This window comes from Leopardus geoffroyi, chromosome E1 (genome assembly GCF_018350155.1).
Source record: "Leopardus geoffroyi isolate Oge1 chromosome E1, O.geoffroyi_Oge1_pat1.0, whole genome shotgun sequence".
In the NCBI taxonomy this organism is placed as follows: domain Eukaryota; kingdom Metazoa; phylum Chordata; class Mammalia; order Carnivora; family Felidae; genus Leopardus; species Leopardus geoffroyi.
Window position 1 is genome coordinate 41,917,322 of NC_059330.1, and position 17,104 is coordinate 41,934,425.

Genomic DNA, 17,104 nt, shown 5'->3' on the forward strand with positions numbered 1-17,104 from the left:
CTGGGTGGTAGCTTATGCTTTTAGCATTGCCTTTGTGTTTTTATAAATTTAAGAAAATGAGTAAGGGACGCCTGGGTGGCTCAGTCGGTTGAGCATCCGACTTCAGCTCAGGCCATGATCTCACACTGCGTGAGTTCGAGCCCCACATCGGGCTCTGTGCTGAGAGCTCAGAGCCTGGAGCCTGCTTCAGATTCTGTGTCTCCCCCTCTCTCTGCCCCTCCCCTGCTCATGCTCTATCTCTCTCTCTCTCTCTCTCTCAAAAATAACTAAAAACATTAAAAAAAAATTAAAAAGAAAGCGAATAAAATTTTTAAAAAATAGAATTGAGTCATTTAAAGAATACCCATAAAGTTTCAAGTTGTTTTTTTTTTTTTTTTTTTTTCAACGTTTATTTATTTTTGGGACAGAGAGAGACAGAGCATGAACGGGGGTGGGGGGGCGCAGAGAGAGAGGGAGACACAGAATCGGAAACAGGCTCCAGGCTCTGAGCCATCAGCCCAGAGCCCGACGCGGGGCTCGAACTCACGGACCGCGAGATCGTGACCTGGCTGAAGTCGGACGCTTAACCGACTGCGCCACCCAGGCGCCCCTCAAGTTTTTAAGTTATACATGCAGTTAAAATAAGAAAGAGCCTTCCCATAGAAAACCACCATTAATATTTTTTTATGTGTGATTAAAAATAATTTTAGGGGCGCCTGGGTGGCGTAGTCGGTTAAGCGTCCGACTTCAGCCAGGTCACGATCTCGCGGTCCGGGAGTTCGAGCCCCGCGTCGGGCTCTGGGCTGATGGCTCAGAGCCTGGAGCCTGTTTCCGATTCTGTGTCTCCCTCTCTCTCTGCCCCTCCCCCGTTCATGCTCTGTCTCTCTCTGTCCCAAAAATAAATAAACGTCGAAAAAAAATAAATAAATAAAATAATTTTAACTCTGTAATCTCACCATATGTATATTATCGATCCCCCTTTTCTTCTTTAGTGTTGGAACGTAAATATTATTTTCCTCCAGAGTAATGTGGGAGATTTTAATGACTGTATTTATTTATATTCTGTTAATTTCAGGCTGTTCATGACAATCAAATCCTGATTGTCATTGGAGAGACAGGATCTGGGAAGACAACGCAGATCACCCAATACCTGGCAGAGGCAGGCTACACTTCCCGGGGCAAGATTGGATGTACCCAGCCCCGAAGAGTAGCAGCCATGTCGGTGGCCAAAAGAGTGTCGGAGGAGTTTGGTTGTTGCTTAGGCCAGGAGGTAAATGGGTACTGAAGTTGTTTTGGAAATGCCTAAAGAAAGTGTGGAAAGGCCCACATCTCCACCTATAAAATGGGAATAGTACTACCTTTCTTCAGGTTTCTCCTGAGGGGGAGAGGGTTGTCGTCATTGATGTGTTCAGGGTCAAGTCCAAGGCAGATTTTACTAGGAGGAAGTCACTGCACATCTTGCTCAGATTCTTACCTAAGATTTCAGGTAACAGTCTAACTGGGCTGCAGTCTTGGTTGGGAATTGCAGAAAGGAGAGATTTGTGTCTAGGTTTTCAGCTTTGGTTCTGCTTTAGGTGGGCTACACCATTCGGTTTGAGGACTGCACCAGCCCAGAAACAGTCATCAAGTACATGACAGATGGGATGTTGCTCCGAGAGTGCCTGATTGATCCCGACCTCACACAGTATGCAATCATCATGCTGGATGAGGCGCACGAGAGAACAATTCACACTGACGTGCTCTTTGGATTGTTGAAGAAGGTAACTAGGTGCTCTTTGGCGACCCTTCTTCTACCTGTTGGGGACTGAATGCTGGGAATTGGATTTGAGTACCTGTGCCTTGCTGGTTAGTCCTTCTTAGTAAAGCCACACTGCACTTCTCTGTAGACGGTTCAGAAACGGCAGGACATGAAGCTGATTGTCACCTCAGCCACATTGGATGCAGTGAAGTTTTCTCAGTACTTCTATGAAGCTCCCATCTTCACCATCCCAGGTCGAACATATCCAGTGGAAATACTGTACACAAAGGAACCTGAGACAGATTATCTGGATGCCAGCTTGATCACTGTCATGCAGATCCACTTAACAGAACCACCAGGTAGGAGGAAAGAGAATTTTGTTCCTCATGGGCCAAAAGTCCTAATGCAGGTAGCTTTTTTTCTCATCTTTTAAAAAATGTCTTTTAAATATTGGTCTCCCTGCAAGCCCAAGTCTTGCATGTTTGAAGCGGTGGTAATGGTCTATACAACAACGTGAAGCATGGACACAAATTGTAAAAAATGAAAAATGAGAAAAAATGAAAAATCAGAATAAACACGGACAGATGAAAACCTCTTGATTTCTTAGAGGTCGGAATAGGAGCGTGTTTTCCGTCATTGGGCCTTCTTTTAATGTCACCGTGGCTTTCGTGTGGAACATACACACAGGAAGTAAACGTTCTCTTCTTTTTTTTTTTTTAATTTTTTTTTTCAACGTTTATTTATTTTTTTTGGGACAGAGAGAGACAGAGCATGAACGGGGGAGGGGCAGAGAGAGAGAGGGAGACACAGAATCGGAAACAGGCTCCAGGCTCCGAGCCATCAGCCCAGAGCCTGACGCGGGGCTCGAACTCACGGACCGCGAGATCGTGACCTGGCTGAAGTCGGACGCTTAACCGACTGCGCCACCCAGGCGCCCCGTAAACGTTCTCTTCTTAGGTGACATCCTCGTCTTCCTGACTGGTCAGGAGGAGATCGATACCGCGTGCGAGATCCTATACGAAAGAATGAAATCCCTGGGACCGGATGTCCCAGAGCTGATCATCCTGCCCGTGTACTCTGCTCTCCCCAGTGAGATGCAGACCCGAATCTTTGACCCGGCCCCACCTGGCAGCAGAAAGGTAACGCTGGGCAGACGGGAAGCGCCCGCGTGCTCTGAAACCACGTGGGGTGTGCACCTGGCCCTGATGGGGATTGCTTCGGGTGTATGCGAGCCTTGTTTTTTTATGTCTTAGAAACTAGTCCGACCAATCTGTTAAGGAGTGAGGATCTTATATGCGGCCCCTGCTCGTCTTCCTCTCCTTCATTCAGCAAGTATCTTCGAAGCGTCTGTCAGGCTTTGGGGTACACGCCGGGGCGGGAGGCCAGGCCTCTATCTGCCATGGGGCATCTACTGAGAGATAGGCCTTTAACATACGGTGTGAAAGAGCTGCTGGGGCTCTGTGTACCCAGAGGGGGAGCCCCTGACCCAGAATTCTTAGAAGAGGTGAGGATCTAAGCTAGTCCTGAAGAGCACGTGGCTGCTTACATAGGCAAGAAGGACAGCAGGACACGAGAGGACAGCCTGTGGTAGCCCAGGGGCAAGAGCGTGCAGAGCCTTTCAGGGGCTGCATAGTTCGGAGTTCATGGCTGGAGCTAACTGCTGTGCACGTGTGACGGGGGGAGAGGAGACAGATGGACTTTTTCAAATAACAGTTTTACTAAGATAGATACAAATACAATTCACCTCTTTAAAACAGAATTCAGTGACTTTTAGTATATTCACAGAATTGTTTGACCATTAATTACCGTTAATAGTAATTAACCGTTAATCAGTACAGTTGATTTTAGAATAATTTCATGACCTCCAGAAGAAACCCTGTACCCTTTAACAGTCACTGCCTCCCCCCCCCCCCCCATTCCCCCCTCTGCTCAGCCCCTGGAAACCACTAATCTATTTTCTGGAGTTGCTTGTTCTGGACATTTCATATAAATGGAATAATGTAACATGTGGTCCTTGGTGACTGGCTTCCTTCACTCAGCATATTTTCAAGCTCCATCCATGTTGTTGCATGTGTCAGGACTTCATTTTTTTTTTTTTTTATTGCCGAATAATATTCTGTCGTAGAATGATATTCTACATCCACAGAGTGGATGTACCACATTTTGTTTACCCGTTCCTCAGCTGTTGGACATTTGGGTTGTTTCCACATTTTAGGTATTATGAACAATGCCGCTAGGAGCGTTTGTTTACAAGTTTCTGTGCAGGCATATGTTTTCACTTCTCTTGAGTATATTCCTAGGAATGGAAGACAGATGGATTTGAATAACATTGAAGAGTTAGAGTGGACAAGACCTAGTGGGTGCCTGGAGGTGTAGGGGTGAAGGGCGGGGAGAAGTCAAGAATGACTCCCAGCTTTCTGGCTTGGACAGCTGGACGGAAGATGGTGCTGAGGAGGGAAAGACGGAGGAGGAGCAGGTTTGGGAGGGGTGGGAAGACGACGATTCCTCCTGTGTTCTGTTGGTGATGATCGGACTTCTTTGGAAGAGGGCTCTGCAGCTCTGTGGCAGGTGGAAGCCTTTCAGGGCCAGTGAGATGCTGGCATGACGTGGGATGTTCTGGTGCTTCCTTGCAATGATTTTTCCAAGCAATTGTGGTTTATTAGCTGAACCTCTGTGGAAGAACAGTGGCAGTGCCAAGACGAGACTAATAATCTTCTAGATCACGCGTACTGCTGCATACACACAAACCGTGAAATTCCTCTGCCGCCTCGTTCATTTTATGATCAGGGAAAAAAAAAATCTCTCTCTTGTTCCACATACACAAACAGCCCATTTTGTAGTCCAGATGTCCCCACGGGGGAAGAAAAATCTCATTTTGCACTGGCACATGTGATGCCAGGAAATCTCTGCTTTCCCAGGGTGCGAGAAAATTAAAATTGTAGTAATCAACATTGGATCTAGAAAATGAGATATGTAGCCATTTGCACCAAATGAAATTGGCTTTCATTGGCTTTTGCTTTCTCCTCTTCCACTTCTCCTCTCAGGTACCACCCCGTCCCCAACTTGACCCTTAAGATGAAGCCAAACACAATAAGTGCCAGCTAGTCACCTAGAGAGGGAGATCGCTGCACAGTCCTTCAGGAAGATGTCTGGGGTCAGACGTCTTGGGTCACACCTCAGGGTTGAGCCTGGCCAGCTCACTCCAGCTGTGTCCCTCTTGTCTGCAGGTCGTGATTGCCACCAACATCGCAGAGACCTCGCTGACCATTGACGGCATCTACTATGTGGTGGACCCTGGGTTTGTGAAGCAGAAAGTTTACAATTCCAAGACTGGCATCGACCAGCTCGTGGTCACTCCAATCTCTCAGGTATGGCAGCGTCTACCCACAGTGGTCCTGGAAATCCTCTTTGAGGCTTCTCTGAAAATTTTTTATGATTTTGTATTCTGAACTTCACTGTTTTCAAAGATGAACCTTTAAGGTACTAGGGGCTTTTGTGAGATAAGGGACGTTTTTGTGTTGTTTGTGTTTAATCTTCAGGGTAGTGTTTTGATATTAAAAAGCCTCGTCAAATGTGAAATTAAAAAAAAAGTTTAACTTAGCACTCTAGATTATAAAAACATAAAAGAACGTATTTTTAAAAATACCGTGCTTAGCCGCAGACATCTGAGATAGTAATAATGCATGAGACGTTAATGTGTTTCTTTGGCTATTATGGAATCATTTCCTACTCAAATTATTTTTAAAAATGAATAACCTGGTCCGCCTTTTTGAGGGCGTTTTGGCTACAGCGTATCCAACATTGAAAAGTTCATTCTTTGGACAAAAGAGTTCCACTTGCAGGAGTACATCTCAAAGTTTCATAGTGACTGAGCGCATGTCTGAGAGTAAGGGAAAAGGATGTTCACTGAAGCATGATTTAGATGAAAGGAAACCTGGGAAAATTCTAGCTGAACTCCAAAAGGAAAGTCGTTGAATAAAAGATGGTATATCCACGCTATAGAATGTTGTGTGGCGTTAACAGGGTGGTGCGCATCTATGTTTAATGACATCAGCATATAATTGTGATATGTTTTTTGAAAACAGTGAGCTGAAACGTAGCATGAGCAGTAGAATCCAACTTTTGTTTAAAAATAAATAGCGCACGCGGGTATACAGTGTGCATGAGTGTGCCTGGGACTGAAAGCACGTGGTCAACACGGTCGTCGGGGTTATCTGTCGGTGGAGCTGCTGGTTACCCTGTTGAGGGGGGTGAAATGCATTGTTTTTCTTTATGCTTCTACGTATTTTCTTAATATTTTATAAGAGGCACGTATGATTTTCGTCATCCATAAAAATCATAAGGCTATTTTCACTTTGAGCTTAAGGTAATAGTAGCTACCACTTGTAGAGTACTTAGTAAGTGCCAGGCGCGAGGTACTTGTACATACACTAACTCATTGCATTCTCACATCCATCCTCGGTGGTAGGTGGTGTTATTACCCTCATTTCACAGATGAGCATGAGGCACAGAGGGGTTAAGTGACTTGCCTAAGGTCACACAGCTGGGGGAGCCAGGATTGGAACCGGGGTAGTCTGGCCCCTGCGTGGTGGGTGCAACTCGCAGTGATTGAGAAATTAGCTGTACTTGGCCTCTCTGATTTGGAGAGACATCTGTAGAATGCTGTGGAGTCCGCCAGTGTGTGCCATTGCTGCCTGCCTTTGTGTGGTTAGAGACTTCTACTGTATCCTTTGGTTTGGGGCTGGCATAGGAATTTGTAAAGTCCTGATAACCATTTTTTTGGTTTTGTTTTGTTTTGTTTTGTTTTGAAAGTTCACTTATTTTGAGGGCGGGGGAAGGGCAGAGCGAGAGAAGGAGAGAGAGAGAATCCCAAGCAAGCTCTGCACTGTTAGTGCAGAGCCTGATGAAGGGCTCAAACTCATGAACTGTGAGATCATGACCTGAGCCGAAATCTGAAGTCGGACGCTTAACCACCCAGGTGCCCCAATCCCGATACCGTTTGTCGTAAGACAGATGGTTTTGTTAGCAAATTGCCCTCTTCAGATTGCTGTTCACTGTTTCCTGGCAACCTGTGGTTAAACTACCTGTATATCTTTTTTGTATTTTTTATTTTTTGTAATTTTTTTTTTAATGTTTATTCATTTTTGAGAGACCTAGAGCAGGAGCAGGGGACGGGCAGAGAGAGAGGGAAACACAGAATCTGAAGCAGGCTTCAGGCTGTGAGCTGTCAGCACAGAGCCCAACGCGGGGCTCGAGCCCACGAGTCGTGAGATTATGGCCTGAGCTGAAGTTGGATGCTTAACTGACTGAGTCACCCAGGTGCCCCTACCTGTATATCTTTTTAATTTAAAAATTAGTGCTCCTGTCCCTTAAACAGTGTGGAGAAGTATTACATTATTTGGGGGAAATAGGAGAAAAATGTTTAAATTATCCATAATCCTACTACCACCGACTGTCATCATTTTGATGTTTTTCTTGCCCATCTTTTTTATTTTTATTTTGTTTACCTTTATTTATTTTTGAGAGACAGAGAAAGACAGAGCACAAGTGGGGGAGGGGCAGAGAGAGAAAGAGACACAGAATCTGACGCAGGCTCCAGGCTCCAAGCCGTCAGCACAGAGCCGGATGCGGAGCTCGAACTCACCAACCGCGAGATCATGACCTGAGCCGAAGTCAGACGCTCAACCGACTGAGCCACCCAGGCGCCCCTTGCCCATCTTTTTTTATGTTTGTTGCTTGTTTGCAAGTCTAGTAGTCTACTAAGTATGCAGTTTTGTGCATTTTTTGTTTAAATATTTAATTTTCTTCATTATTAAGGTATAAAACATGTTCAACATCAGATATTTGCGAAAGTATAGAAAATAGAACCTATCTGCAAGCCTACCATCAGAGTTAGCCTCAGTTTTAGGGCAGTTTTTTCCTTTTGCTAGTTTTTTTTTTTTTAGTACAAAATTAGTATTATTTTATAACTTGCTTTTTCACTTATATGCATGAACATTTCCTTCTGTCATTGAGAGTCCCAACCTGATTTTTAAAATGGCTACAAGAGTCATCATTGTTATGGTTAACGTTACATTTCTTTAGTTCATTTACATTTTTGGCCACAACTGTGGGGATGGTGTTTTTCATGTTCTGCTTTTTCTATTGTGCCACACTATTTTGAATGTGTATTTCTGGGATCTTTATATTTCTTCCATTCGCATTGCTTGTATTTGCCTCACTTGAACAAACTTTCCTGAAATGCTGAGTTTTAGGGAATGATAAGAGCATTGATAGTCTCGGAAATGGTCCTAAAGGAAGTGAAAAACCCCACTTCGGATTTTTGCCGGTTGCTAAGTGTCCCCCGCCCTTTAGCAGATTTCCTGGGTAAAGCCGTTCAGCAACGTTTTACAGATATGTTACTTTTATATGCCCGCCCCTCTAGGCTCAGGCAAAGCAGCGAGCTGGCAGAGCCGGGAGAACGGGCCCAGGGAAGTGTTACAGGCTGTACACAGAACGTGCCTACCGAGATGAAATGCTGACCACCAATGTGCCGGAAATCCAGAGGACCAACCTGGCGAGCACAGTGCTCTCTCTCAAGGTAGAAATCACTGTCTTGTTAGAATGGGTTGGTGGAATAGTCCAATCCTACGTCCATAGTAAATGAATGTCAGTTTTACGAACCTCGTTAAATACTTTAGTAACCTCCTGGAACCAGTCCCTTTGAAAGGAATGCAAACGGCTGTGATAACAGCTTCTCCACTGTGGGTCTGGGGCTAAGTTGCCATGTCTGCTGTGAGCACACGGTTTTTTCTTAACAACCAGCAGGATACTTGGTTATAAAAGATTTTAGTTAGCGTTTTCTAAAAGGATGTTAGAAAAATCTAATTAGTGCCAGACTGTGGACAGGCACACTTCCTTCAACCCTCGTCCAATTCTCTTCTTTTAGAATGGCAGCAGAACTCCCCGTCCAAAAACTTTGCAAGGGAACTGTCAGTACAGGTTTCAGACTGACCCTCTGGGAGCTTGGTTTTCATTCTGAATCATTGCTCTTCCTCTCTCAGTCCCCAGTGAGGACCCTCATTTTCTTTTGGCAGGGGGAGCTGCATGAATAATTTCCCAGATGATGGCATCCCCACCCCCTGACACTGATGCTGCCCTGGGGCCCTGGCACTCTACTGGTGCAGAGTGCTCTGTTGTAATTTATTATTCATTTGGTATAAGAGAGACTAAACCAGAGCTTCAGGAAAAAACCCCGGTTCAGTCTCTGGAGTGAGAACAGAGCGGCATCTGTGGCTCAAACTTCTGCTCCGAGCTCTGAGTCCTTGGCAAATGTATCTGCTCAGCCCTCTGTTCTGCGTTCTCCTTTCCAAAAGTGAGCTATTAATAGTATCTGTTGTGAAAATAAAAGATAATACAGGTAAAGGCCCTTGGCATAGTGCTTACTGATTGCTAGCATAATTCCTTGTAGTTGTTATTCATACAATAAGCATTTATTGAACACCTGCTGTGTTTATGGTCACAGTCACGTTAGGGGAGAGAAGCAGAAGGCTTAGGTCCTACCGCATCCCCCTTATATACCCTGGGATAATGCATCATTCATTTGTTTCTTTGATTCATCAGATTAGCTAACAAATGTATTGAATGCCTACTCTGCAAGGCATGCCGATTGCACTGTTATTGTGGTTTTGTGTCTGTGTTTTCCATTGTGAACTCTTCGAGAACTGGGACCATACCTTAGTCATCCTCATAGCCTGACACGGTATGAGGCACTTCCTGGATGCACAGTAGTAATTATGTATGCAAGGGACAGGAGAAGCTGGTGTGCTGTTTTTTTGTTTTTTTTCTTTTTTAAATTGTGGTAAAATACACAGCACATTACCCTTTTAACCTTTTTAAGATATACAGTTCAGTGGCGTTCAGTACATTCACAGTGCTGTGCAGCCATCACCACTGTCCGTTCCCAGGACTTTTTCTTCATTCCAGACAGAGACTTTGTACCCCGTAAACTAAACCATCCCTTCTTTGCTCCCTCCAGCCCCTGGTAACCATTATTCCACTTTCTGGTCTCTGTGAACTTAATTTCCATGTAAATGGAATCATGCAGTATTTGTCCTTTTGTGTCTGGGCTATTTTGCTTAGCATAGTGTTTTCAAGGTTCATTATGTTGGAGCATGTGTTAGGATTTCATTCCTTTTTAAGGGTGAATACTATTCCATCGTGTATGTCTTGTTTATCCATTCATCTGTTGATGGATATTTGGGTGGTTTCTACCTTTTGGCTATTGTGAATAGTGCTGCTGTGAAAATTAGTGTACAAGTGTCTGCTTGTGTCCCTCCTTTCTTTTGGGCATATCTAGAAGTGGGAGTTGCTGGATCATATGGTGATCCTATGTTTAACTTACTGAGAAATCACCAAACTGTTTTTCACAGCGGCAGCACCGTTTTTGCATTGTCGCTGGCAATGTATGAGGGTCCTGATTTTTCTACATCCTTGCCAACACTTGTTCTGTTCTTTTCCTGATTCTAGCCATCCTAGTGGGTGTGAAATGGCATCTCGTTGTGCTTTTGATTTGCATTTCCCTAATTACCAGTTATGTCGAGCATATTTTCATGTGCTTTTTGGCCATTTTTATAACCTCTGTGGGGAAATGTCTCTTCAAATCCTTTGCCTCCCCCCCCCCTTTTTTTGAAAATCATCTTCCAGTAACTTTAGGGGGAAAAATACATGTATATATATGTGTGTGTGTGTGTATATATATATGTGTATGTATATATATATATATATATATATATGTGTGTGTGTGTGTGTGTGTGTGTGTATGTGTATGTTTGTGTGTGTTTATATATATTATATATATATATATTTTTTAAGTTTATTTAGTTAACTTTGAGAGAGCACGTGAGCAAGGGAGGGTCAGAGAGAGAGAGAGAGAGAGAGAGAGAGAGAGAATCCCAGACAGTGTCCACACTATCAGCACATAGCCCGACATGGGGCTCGAACTCACAAACTGTGAGATCATGCCTTGAGCCAAAGTCAAGAGTCAGATCCTTAACGGACTGAGCCGCCCAGGTGCCCCTGCCCATTTGTAACTTGTCTTCTTTTTGTTGTTGAGTTGTATTTACATTTACTTTGAAGGAGTGGTTTTTATTTTTATTTTATTTTTTTTATTTTTTATTTTTTTTAAATTTTTTTTTTTTTTAACGTTTATTTATTTTTGGGACAGAGAGAGACAGAGCATGAACGGGGGAGGGGCAGAGAGAGAGGGAGACACAGAATCGGAAACAGGCTCCAGGCTCTGAGCCATCAGCCCAGAGCCCGACGCGGGGCTCGAACTCACGGACCGCGAGATCGTGACCTGGCTGAAGTCGGACGCTTAACCGACTGCGCCACCCAGGCGCCCCTATTTTATTTTTTTTTTAAGTTTTCATATTTAGAGAGAATGACAGAGCACACATGTGTGTATAGGCTCGAGTGGGAGAGGGGCGGAAAGAGACAGGGAGAGAGAGAATCCCAAGCAGGCCCCACGCTGTCAGTGCAGAGCCTGATGTGGGGCTCAATCCCACGAACTGTGAGATCATGATCTGAGCCAAGATCAAGAGACGGACGCTTAACCAACTGAACCACCCAGGGCGCCCTGAAGAAGTGGTTTTAAAAGTCTCCTGAGAGGAGCGCCTGAGTGGCTCAGTCGGTTAAGTGTCTGACTGTGGCTTAGGTCACGATCTCACAGTTTGTGAGTTCAAGCCCCATGTTGGGCTCTGTGCTGACAGCTCAGAGCCTGGAGTTGCTTCAGATTCTGTGTCTCCCTCTCTTTCTGCCCCCCTGCCACTCGTGCTCTCTCTCAAAAACAAATAAACATTAAAAAAAAAAAAAGTTTCCTGAGAACGTATACGCTTTGTATCGGTCTGAGTTTTATGTGGTTCAGCCGTGGGGGTGACTGCTAATCTTGAGGATGACTTCCTACTTGCAATAGAAGAAACTGGAAAGAAGTAGACAAGTACTCTCCTTCCACGTTAACACTGGCAGGGCTGACCCCCCCATCACATACTTTCTTTCCTTCTTTTCTAGGCCATGGGCATCAATGACCTGCTGTCCTTTGACTTCATGGATGCCCCTCCGATGGAAACCTTGATCACAGCCATGGAGCAACTGTACACACTGGGGGCCTTGGATGACGAGGGCCTGCTTACTCGCCTGGGCCGCAGGGTAGGAGACAGACTTAACTTCTGGTCCTTCTGGGGAGATTCCCTGGCCAGCCTTCCATACTCTTTATTCTGTGCAAAATCAAACTCTGGGGCCCTGGATGAACTTTGAGGAGAATTCCAGATGCCCGTTTTTAAATTGGATTTTCCACTGTTACTTAAAACTATTTCTTCTTTTTTTTTTTTTTTTTTTTTAATTTTTTTTTTTTCAACGTTTATTTATTTTTGGGACAGAGAGAGACAGAGCATGAACGGGGGAGGGGCAGAGAGAGAGGGAGACACAGAATCGGAAACAGGCTCCAGGCTCTGAGCCATCAGCCCAGAGCCCGACGCGGGGCTCGAACTCACGGACCGCAAGATCATGACCTGGCTGAAGTCGGATGCTTAACCGACTGCGCCACCCAGGCGCCCCAAAACTATTTCTTCTTTACAGAAAAAAGAATTCTATCCACAGTTTTACTTCAGGATGTATATATATGTATATATTTTTTAAATTAAAACAATTTTCTTTTATTTTGGGGGAGGAGTGTATGTGCATGCATGCGAGTGGGAAGAGGGGAAGAAGGAGAGAGAGAGAGAGAGAGAGAGAGAGAAAGAGAGAGAAAGAAAATCTTAAGCAGGCCCCATGCTCAGTGCAGAGGCCAACACAGGGCTTGATCCCATAACTGTGGCATCATAACCTGAACTGAAGTCAAGAGTTGGAGGCTCAACCGACTAAGCCACCCAGGTACTCCTGTTCAGGATATGTTATCGAGTCTAAATTTTAAAAGATGTCTGCAAAATTCCCATCTGTCCCGACAGTAGTTATGTCTTTGGTCACATACATTTCGTTGAGGTTTATTTGGGAAATTAAAAAACAACATTCTTCTGATAGAGAGAGGCAACTCACATCATCATGCTTGAGTCAATGTCCTGTGGTCTGTTGCCCACTCGGACCATCAGTGTCTGATGCTGGCAAGTACCGACGGGTTTTCCCCAGGGCAACTGTAGTTTCTTCTTCTCCCTCTAGATGGCAGAATTCCCTCTGGAGCCAATGCTGTGCAAAATGCTGATCATGTCTGTGCATCTGGGCTGCAGTGAGGAAATGCTGACCATTGTGTCCATGCTGTCTGTGCAGAATGTCTTCTACAGGCCCAAGGTAGGGAGTTCAGACTCAAATTCAGGTAGGGGTGTGGCGAAGTTGGGTAAAATCAGCCTGTTGCCACTGAAGTGCTTACAGTGGACACTTGACAGGGTCACATAGGGCTCCCTGGAACTGCTGGGTGATTACTTAGTAGCTGTTGGACAGAAAACGATCCTCTATCCCACTTCTTGGCAGGATAAACAAGCCCTTGCAGATCAAAAGAAAGCCAAATTCCACCAGACCGAAGGGGACCACCTCACCCTGCTGGCTGTGTACAACTCCTGGAAGAACAACAAGTTCTCCAACCCCTGGTGCTATGAGAACTTCATCCAGGCTCGTTCGCTGCGTCGGGCCCAGGATATTCGCAAGCAGATGTTAGGCATAATGGACAGGTACCATCTGGCGACTTTTCCCCACGTGTGAATTCAACCTGCTTGACCGTCATGTCTGTTGATCTCTAAATGCACCCGAGAGAAGTTACAGGCCCCTCACATAAGCTTTTTCCTCCAGCTTTTCCATCTTTGTTATACCTCTCTCCAAGCAAGGGTGCAGCTGAGAGTCACTTCAGAAAGTTCCTAAGAGGTTGACTTACTAGTTGTTGAAAAATGCTTAGTTTACAGGTCTCTGGGACATTACTGGTAGAGTTGAATAAGATCTCTGGCTCTTACTGTGTCCATCTTGCCCACTGTGGAGCTGTGCCTGTGGTACCTTTAGGTACCTCTTCCAGAGGGGAACCCCAGACTCTGGGGACCCACGGTGGGGGTGTTGGGCACCATCATTCTGGAAGACAGAACCTCTGAATGCAAGGTAGTCTCCCATCTTTATCTTCCCTTGATTTGTTGCCCTGCTAGACACAAGCTGGATGTGGTCTCCTGTGGCAAGTCCACAGTCCGAGTGCAAAAGGCCATCTGCAGTGGATTCTTCCGGAATGCTGCCAAGAAAGACCCTCAGGAGGGCTACCGGACACTGATTGACCAACAGGTGGTCTACATCCACCCTTCCAGTGCTCTCTTCAATAGGCAGCCAGAATGGTAGGTGGGCAGGGGCAGGGCCAGGGTCTGGGGGCAGTTGTGGACAGAAAGAACCTGTAAATTCTACTGCCATTTTACATTTAGGTGTTCACCCAACCCAGCACATTCTCCTCCGACATTGCTTCTGTTTCTAGAACAGTGGGAGCCTGAAGGAGGCACGGTATCCGGCCTATTCAAGAGAAATAAAATCATAGGGGTGAGAGGGAAGGCGGATTTTAGAGATTGTCTAATGAGGTGGTTTAAACAAGTTTTTTACGTAACATTTTTAAAAAATTGGACTCTTACCCACCCTAATATCAAACTGATAAGAAACCGCGGTGCTGCCTTGCAGGGAGGATCGGAGATGCAGAGCCTTGCTGCGTGGCCTTCCCCAGTCCCTGTGGCAGCCCCCGAGGCTCCTCTTCAGGGCCCCAGAGTCTGTGTAGACAGCCTGAACAACCACCCTCACGCTCCACAGAGCAGGGAACCAGGTCCAGAGAACGGGTGTGTTTGGCTTCGTGTCACTTAACCAGTTAGGGCCGGAGCCTCCTGACAGCCTTCTCGTGGGTAGAGGTGTGCAGGCTCCTCAGTACTGGGGTGTGGCTGTCGTAAACAGAGACTGCAGTCCCCTGAGGGTTCAGGCAGGGGAGTTAAGAGGGTAAAACTCAAGCTCAGCTGAGGCCCACAGGGGACCACGGTGACTGGAGTGGAGCCTGGATGGGAGGCTTGAGCCTGATCTCTGTGCCCCACTCAGGGTGGTGTATCACGAGCTGGTACTGACCACGAAGGAGTACATGCGTGAGGTCACCACTATCGACCCCAGGTGGCTTGTGGAATTTGCTCCAGCCTTCTTCAAGGTCTCCGACCCGACCAAGCTAAGCAAGCAGAAGAAGCAGCAGCGTCTTGAACCCTTGTACAACCGCTACGAGGAACCCAACGCTTGGAGAATATCCCGGGCCTTCCGACGGCGCTGAGAGGTGACACTTCTCTGTCTGCCTCTCCTGCAGTGGGGGCCCAGGGCTTGGACTCCCTTTTATTGATGAAAAGCTGGTCCTGAGGATGCAGCCGTCCAGTGACTGAATATCTTCACTGGGCATTTTCTAAACTTGATTCTGATTTCTTCCCTGGTGGTCAAAATAGAAACAGGGATTTACGCCTGGTTTGACCAGAGCCCCCAGCCCCGACCACCTCAAGGCACTGTGGCCAGCTGGGGCTCGCAGCCAGTGCGGGAGTACATGGCATCATCTCCACAAAATGGGCAACTCGTGGAGCCCTAGGATGGGAAAACGGAGTTGCGAGCATCTGACGCCCGAGCTGGGACTCTGGAGGAAGGGGCCGCGGAGCTCACTGACAGTGTTGGCCCCACTTCTGCCCCTGCCCAGCCCCTGTACTTTCGCTTAACCTCTTGGAAATATTTATTTTCTTAAGGAAACATAAATGGTTTTCTGTGGCTGTTTCTTCTAGCTGAAAGGTTAGGATATTGGCCTGGGCCCAGGGTGGGCAGATTTGTGGCTTTGGTGCACGTGGTGGAGAGTCCCCTGTAACCAGAGCTTGGGGGGCCTCTTTGGGCTGGGAGGTGACGCATAGCCCAAGCCTGCAGTCGTATCTCTTGACACCCGCACGAGCCCGGTGTGGCTGCACACGGTCCCCTGATTAACCACATCCACTGCCCCAGTCTGGGCGCCTGAGTGGTTACAGATGCGGCATGTGGAATACAGAAGGCTCTCCTGGCTCCCTCCGCTGCACACCACACAATGTGCAGCGTGTCCTTTTTCCTTTTGAAACATGCAAGGGACGTCACAGCTTTTGTTCTGTTTGTTTTTTGTTTTTATTCCCCCTCCCCTCGCCCAGGTCCTCGATGGGCTTTAACAAAGGGTTTTTATGGTCAAAGCCTCTCGTCCCCCCACCACGAACAGAAAACCCACCGAACCCCTTTCAGAGTCAGCTTGCTGTTGCCGAGTGGGTTTCTTGTAACATTTGGTTGGGGAATAGCCACCTCCCAGTGCCCCTGTCATGGCTCCCAAGGAAGCTCTTGACTTTGAAGGACATCCCACAGATGCTGCCAGGCCAGGTTGTTTCCAGAGCTTCTGGAAAGCTGGTCTGGATGTGGAGCTTGTAGGGAAGCCCCTGGGGGGTTGGACACCTCGTATAGAACTACTGACTTGTCCACCAGATGCTGAGTTTATGACATTCTAGGATGCGAAAGAACGTAGGCTGTTGTTGGGCGGCAAACTGACCACCCTAAAGACGATTCAGAGAGAATCCAGCAGAGAGGAGCACAGGCCAGGGAGTCTGCTGACTGAGATCCCCACCCCTTCCTTGAGTTGAGCGAGCGCCTCCAATTCCGTTTGCTCCTGGGAAGCCCTGGCCAGTAATTAAGGGCAGGGGATCTTTGTGTGTTCACCTTGAAGGCCTTACGGGGAGAGAGAGGCAGGGATCTACAGAGGAGGAGGCCGAGAGCAAAGCAGGGGCTGGGCACCCAGCTCCCCAGTCTCTAAGAACTCCCACCGGGCTTGGCAGCCTGCCTGCCCCAGCTGAGCGCCCAGCACCAAAGACATTGGCACCTAGGAGATGGTTATGGCCCTGGGGGCAGGGTGGGGAGGTTTGGGATTGAAGCTGAGGTTGAGAAGGACATGTTCCACAGGCAAAGGTGAGAGACAGCAGGGCTAGCCATCTCCTGTGGGTTAGGTGAGCAAAGGACCCTGGCTCTGTGGGTGTTCCTTAAACAACTGTCCCAAGAGCTGTCTCCCTGCTATGTCAAGGTGGTTGATGTCTGACCTTCGGACCGGCCATCAGGAAACAGCATGTCGGCAGCATCGCTGAGCCTGCTCAGAGGGAGATGGGCCAGATTGGGAAGAACTTGCCCGCTGCTCCCACACAATGGGGTCCTTGTTTCTCTTCCTCGAAACAATATTTCCCGAGATTGAGTGACAGGTCAGGAGAGGATGTGGGTCTCCTGCAGGGAGCTGGAATCTTCTAGGCCATTCACCCCACCCCGCAGGAGCCTAGCTCAGGGATTTCCTGCCCCTGTGCACGTGCTGAGTCTGTGCTTGCGTACGTGGGGGGGGGGGGG

General features: G+C 47.0%; 1 protein-coding gene across 1 annotated transcript in view; it reads left to right on the forward strand.

Moving 5' to 3' along the window:
- DHX8 (DEAH-box helicase 8) overlaps positions 1-15,469 on the forward strand; it is a 34,722-nt gene extending 19,253 nt beyond the window's left edge. The window contains exons 13-23 of the mRNA XM_045489025.1: positions 1,055-1,249; positions 1,554-1,739; positions 1,866-2,076; positions 2,675-2,856; positions 4,945-5,085; positions 8,142-8,297; positions 11,765-11,902; positions 12,908-13,036; positions 13,217-13,413; positions 13,873-14,052; positions 14,786-15,469. Of these exons, the coding sequence (XP_045344981.1) occupies positions 1,055-1,249; positions 1,554-1,739; positions 1,866-2,076; positions 2,675-2,856; positions 4,945-5,085; positions 8,142-8,297; positions 11,765-11,902; positions 12,908-13,036; positions 13,217-13,413; positions 13,873-14,052; positions 14,786-15,005 (1,935 nt within the window). The 3' untranslated portion in view covers positions 15,006-15,469. The remainder of the gene's footprint in view (positions 1-1,054; positions 1,250-1,553; positions 1,740-1,865; positions 2,077-2,674; positions 2,857-4,944; positions 5,086-8,141; positions 8,298-11,764; positions 11,903-12,907; positions 13,037-13,216; positions 13,414-13,872; positions 14,053-14,785) is intronic.
- Positions 15,470-17,104: the final 1,635 nt, after the last annotated feature.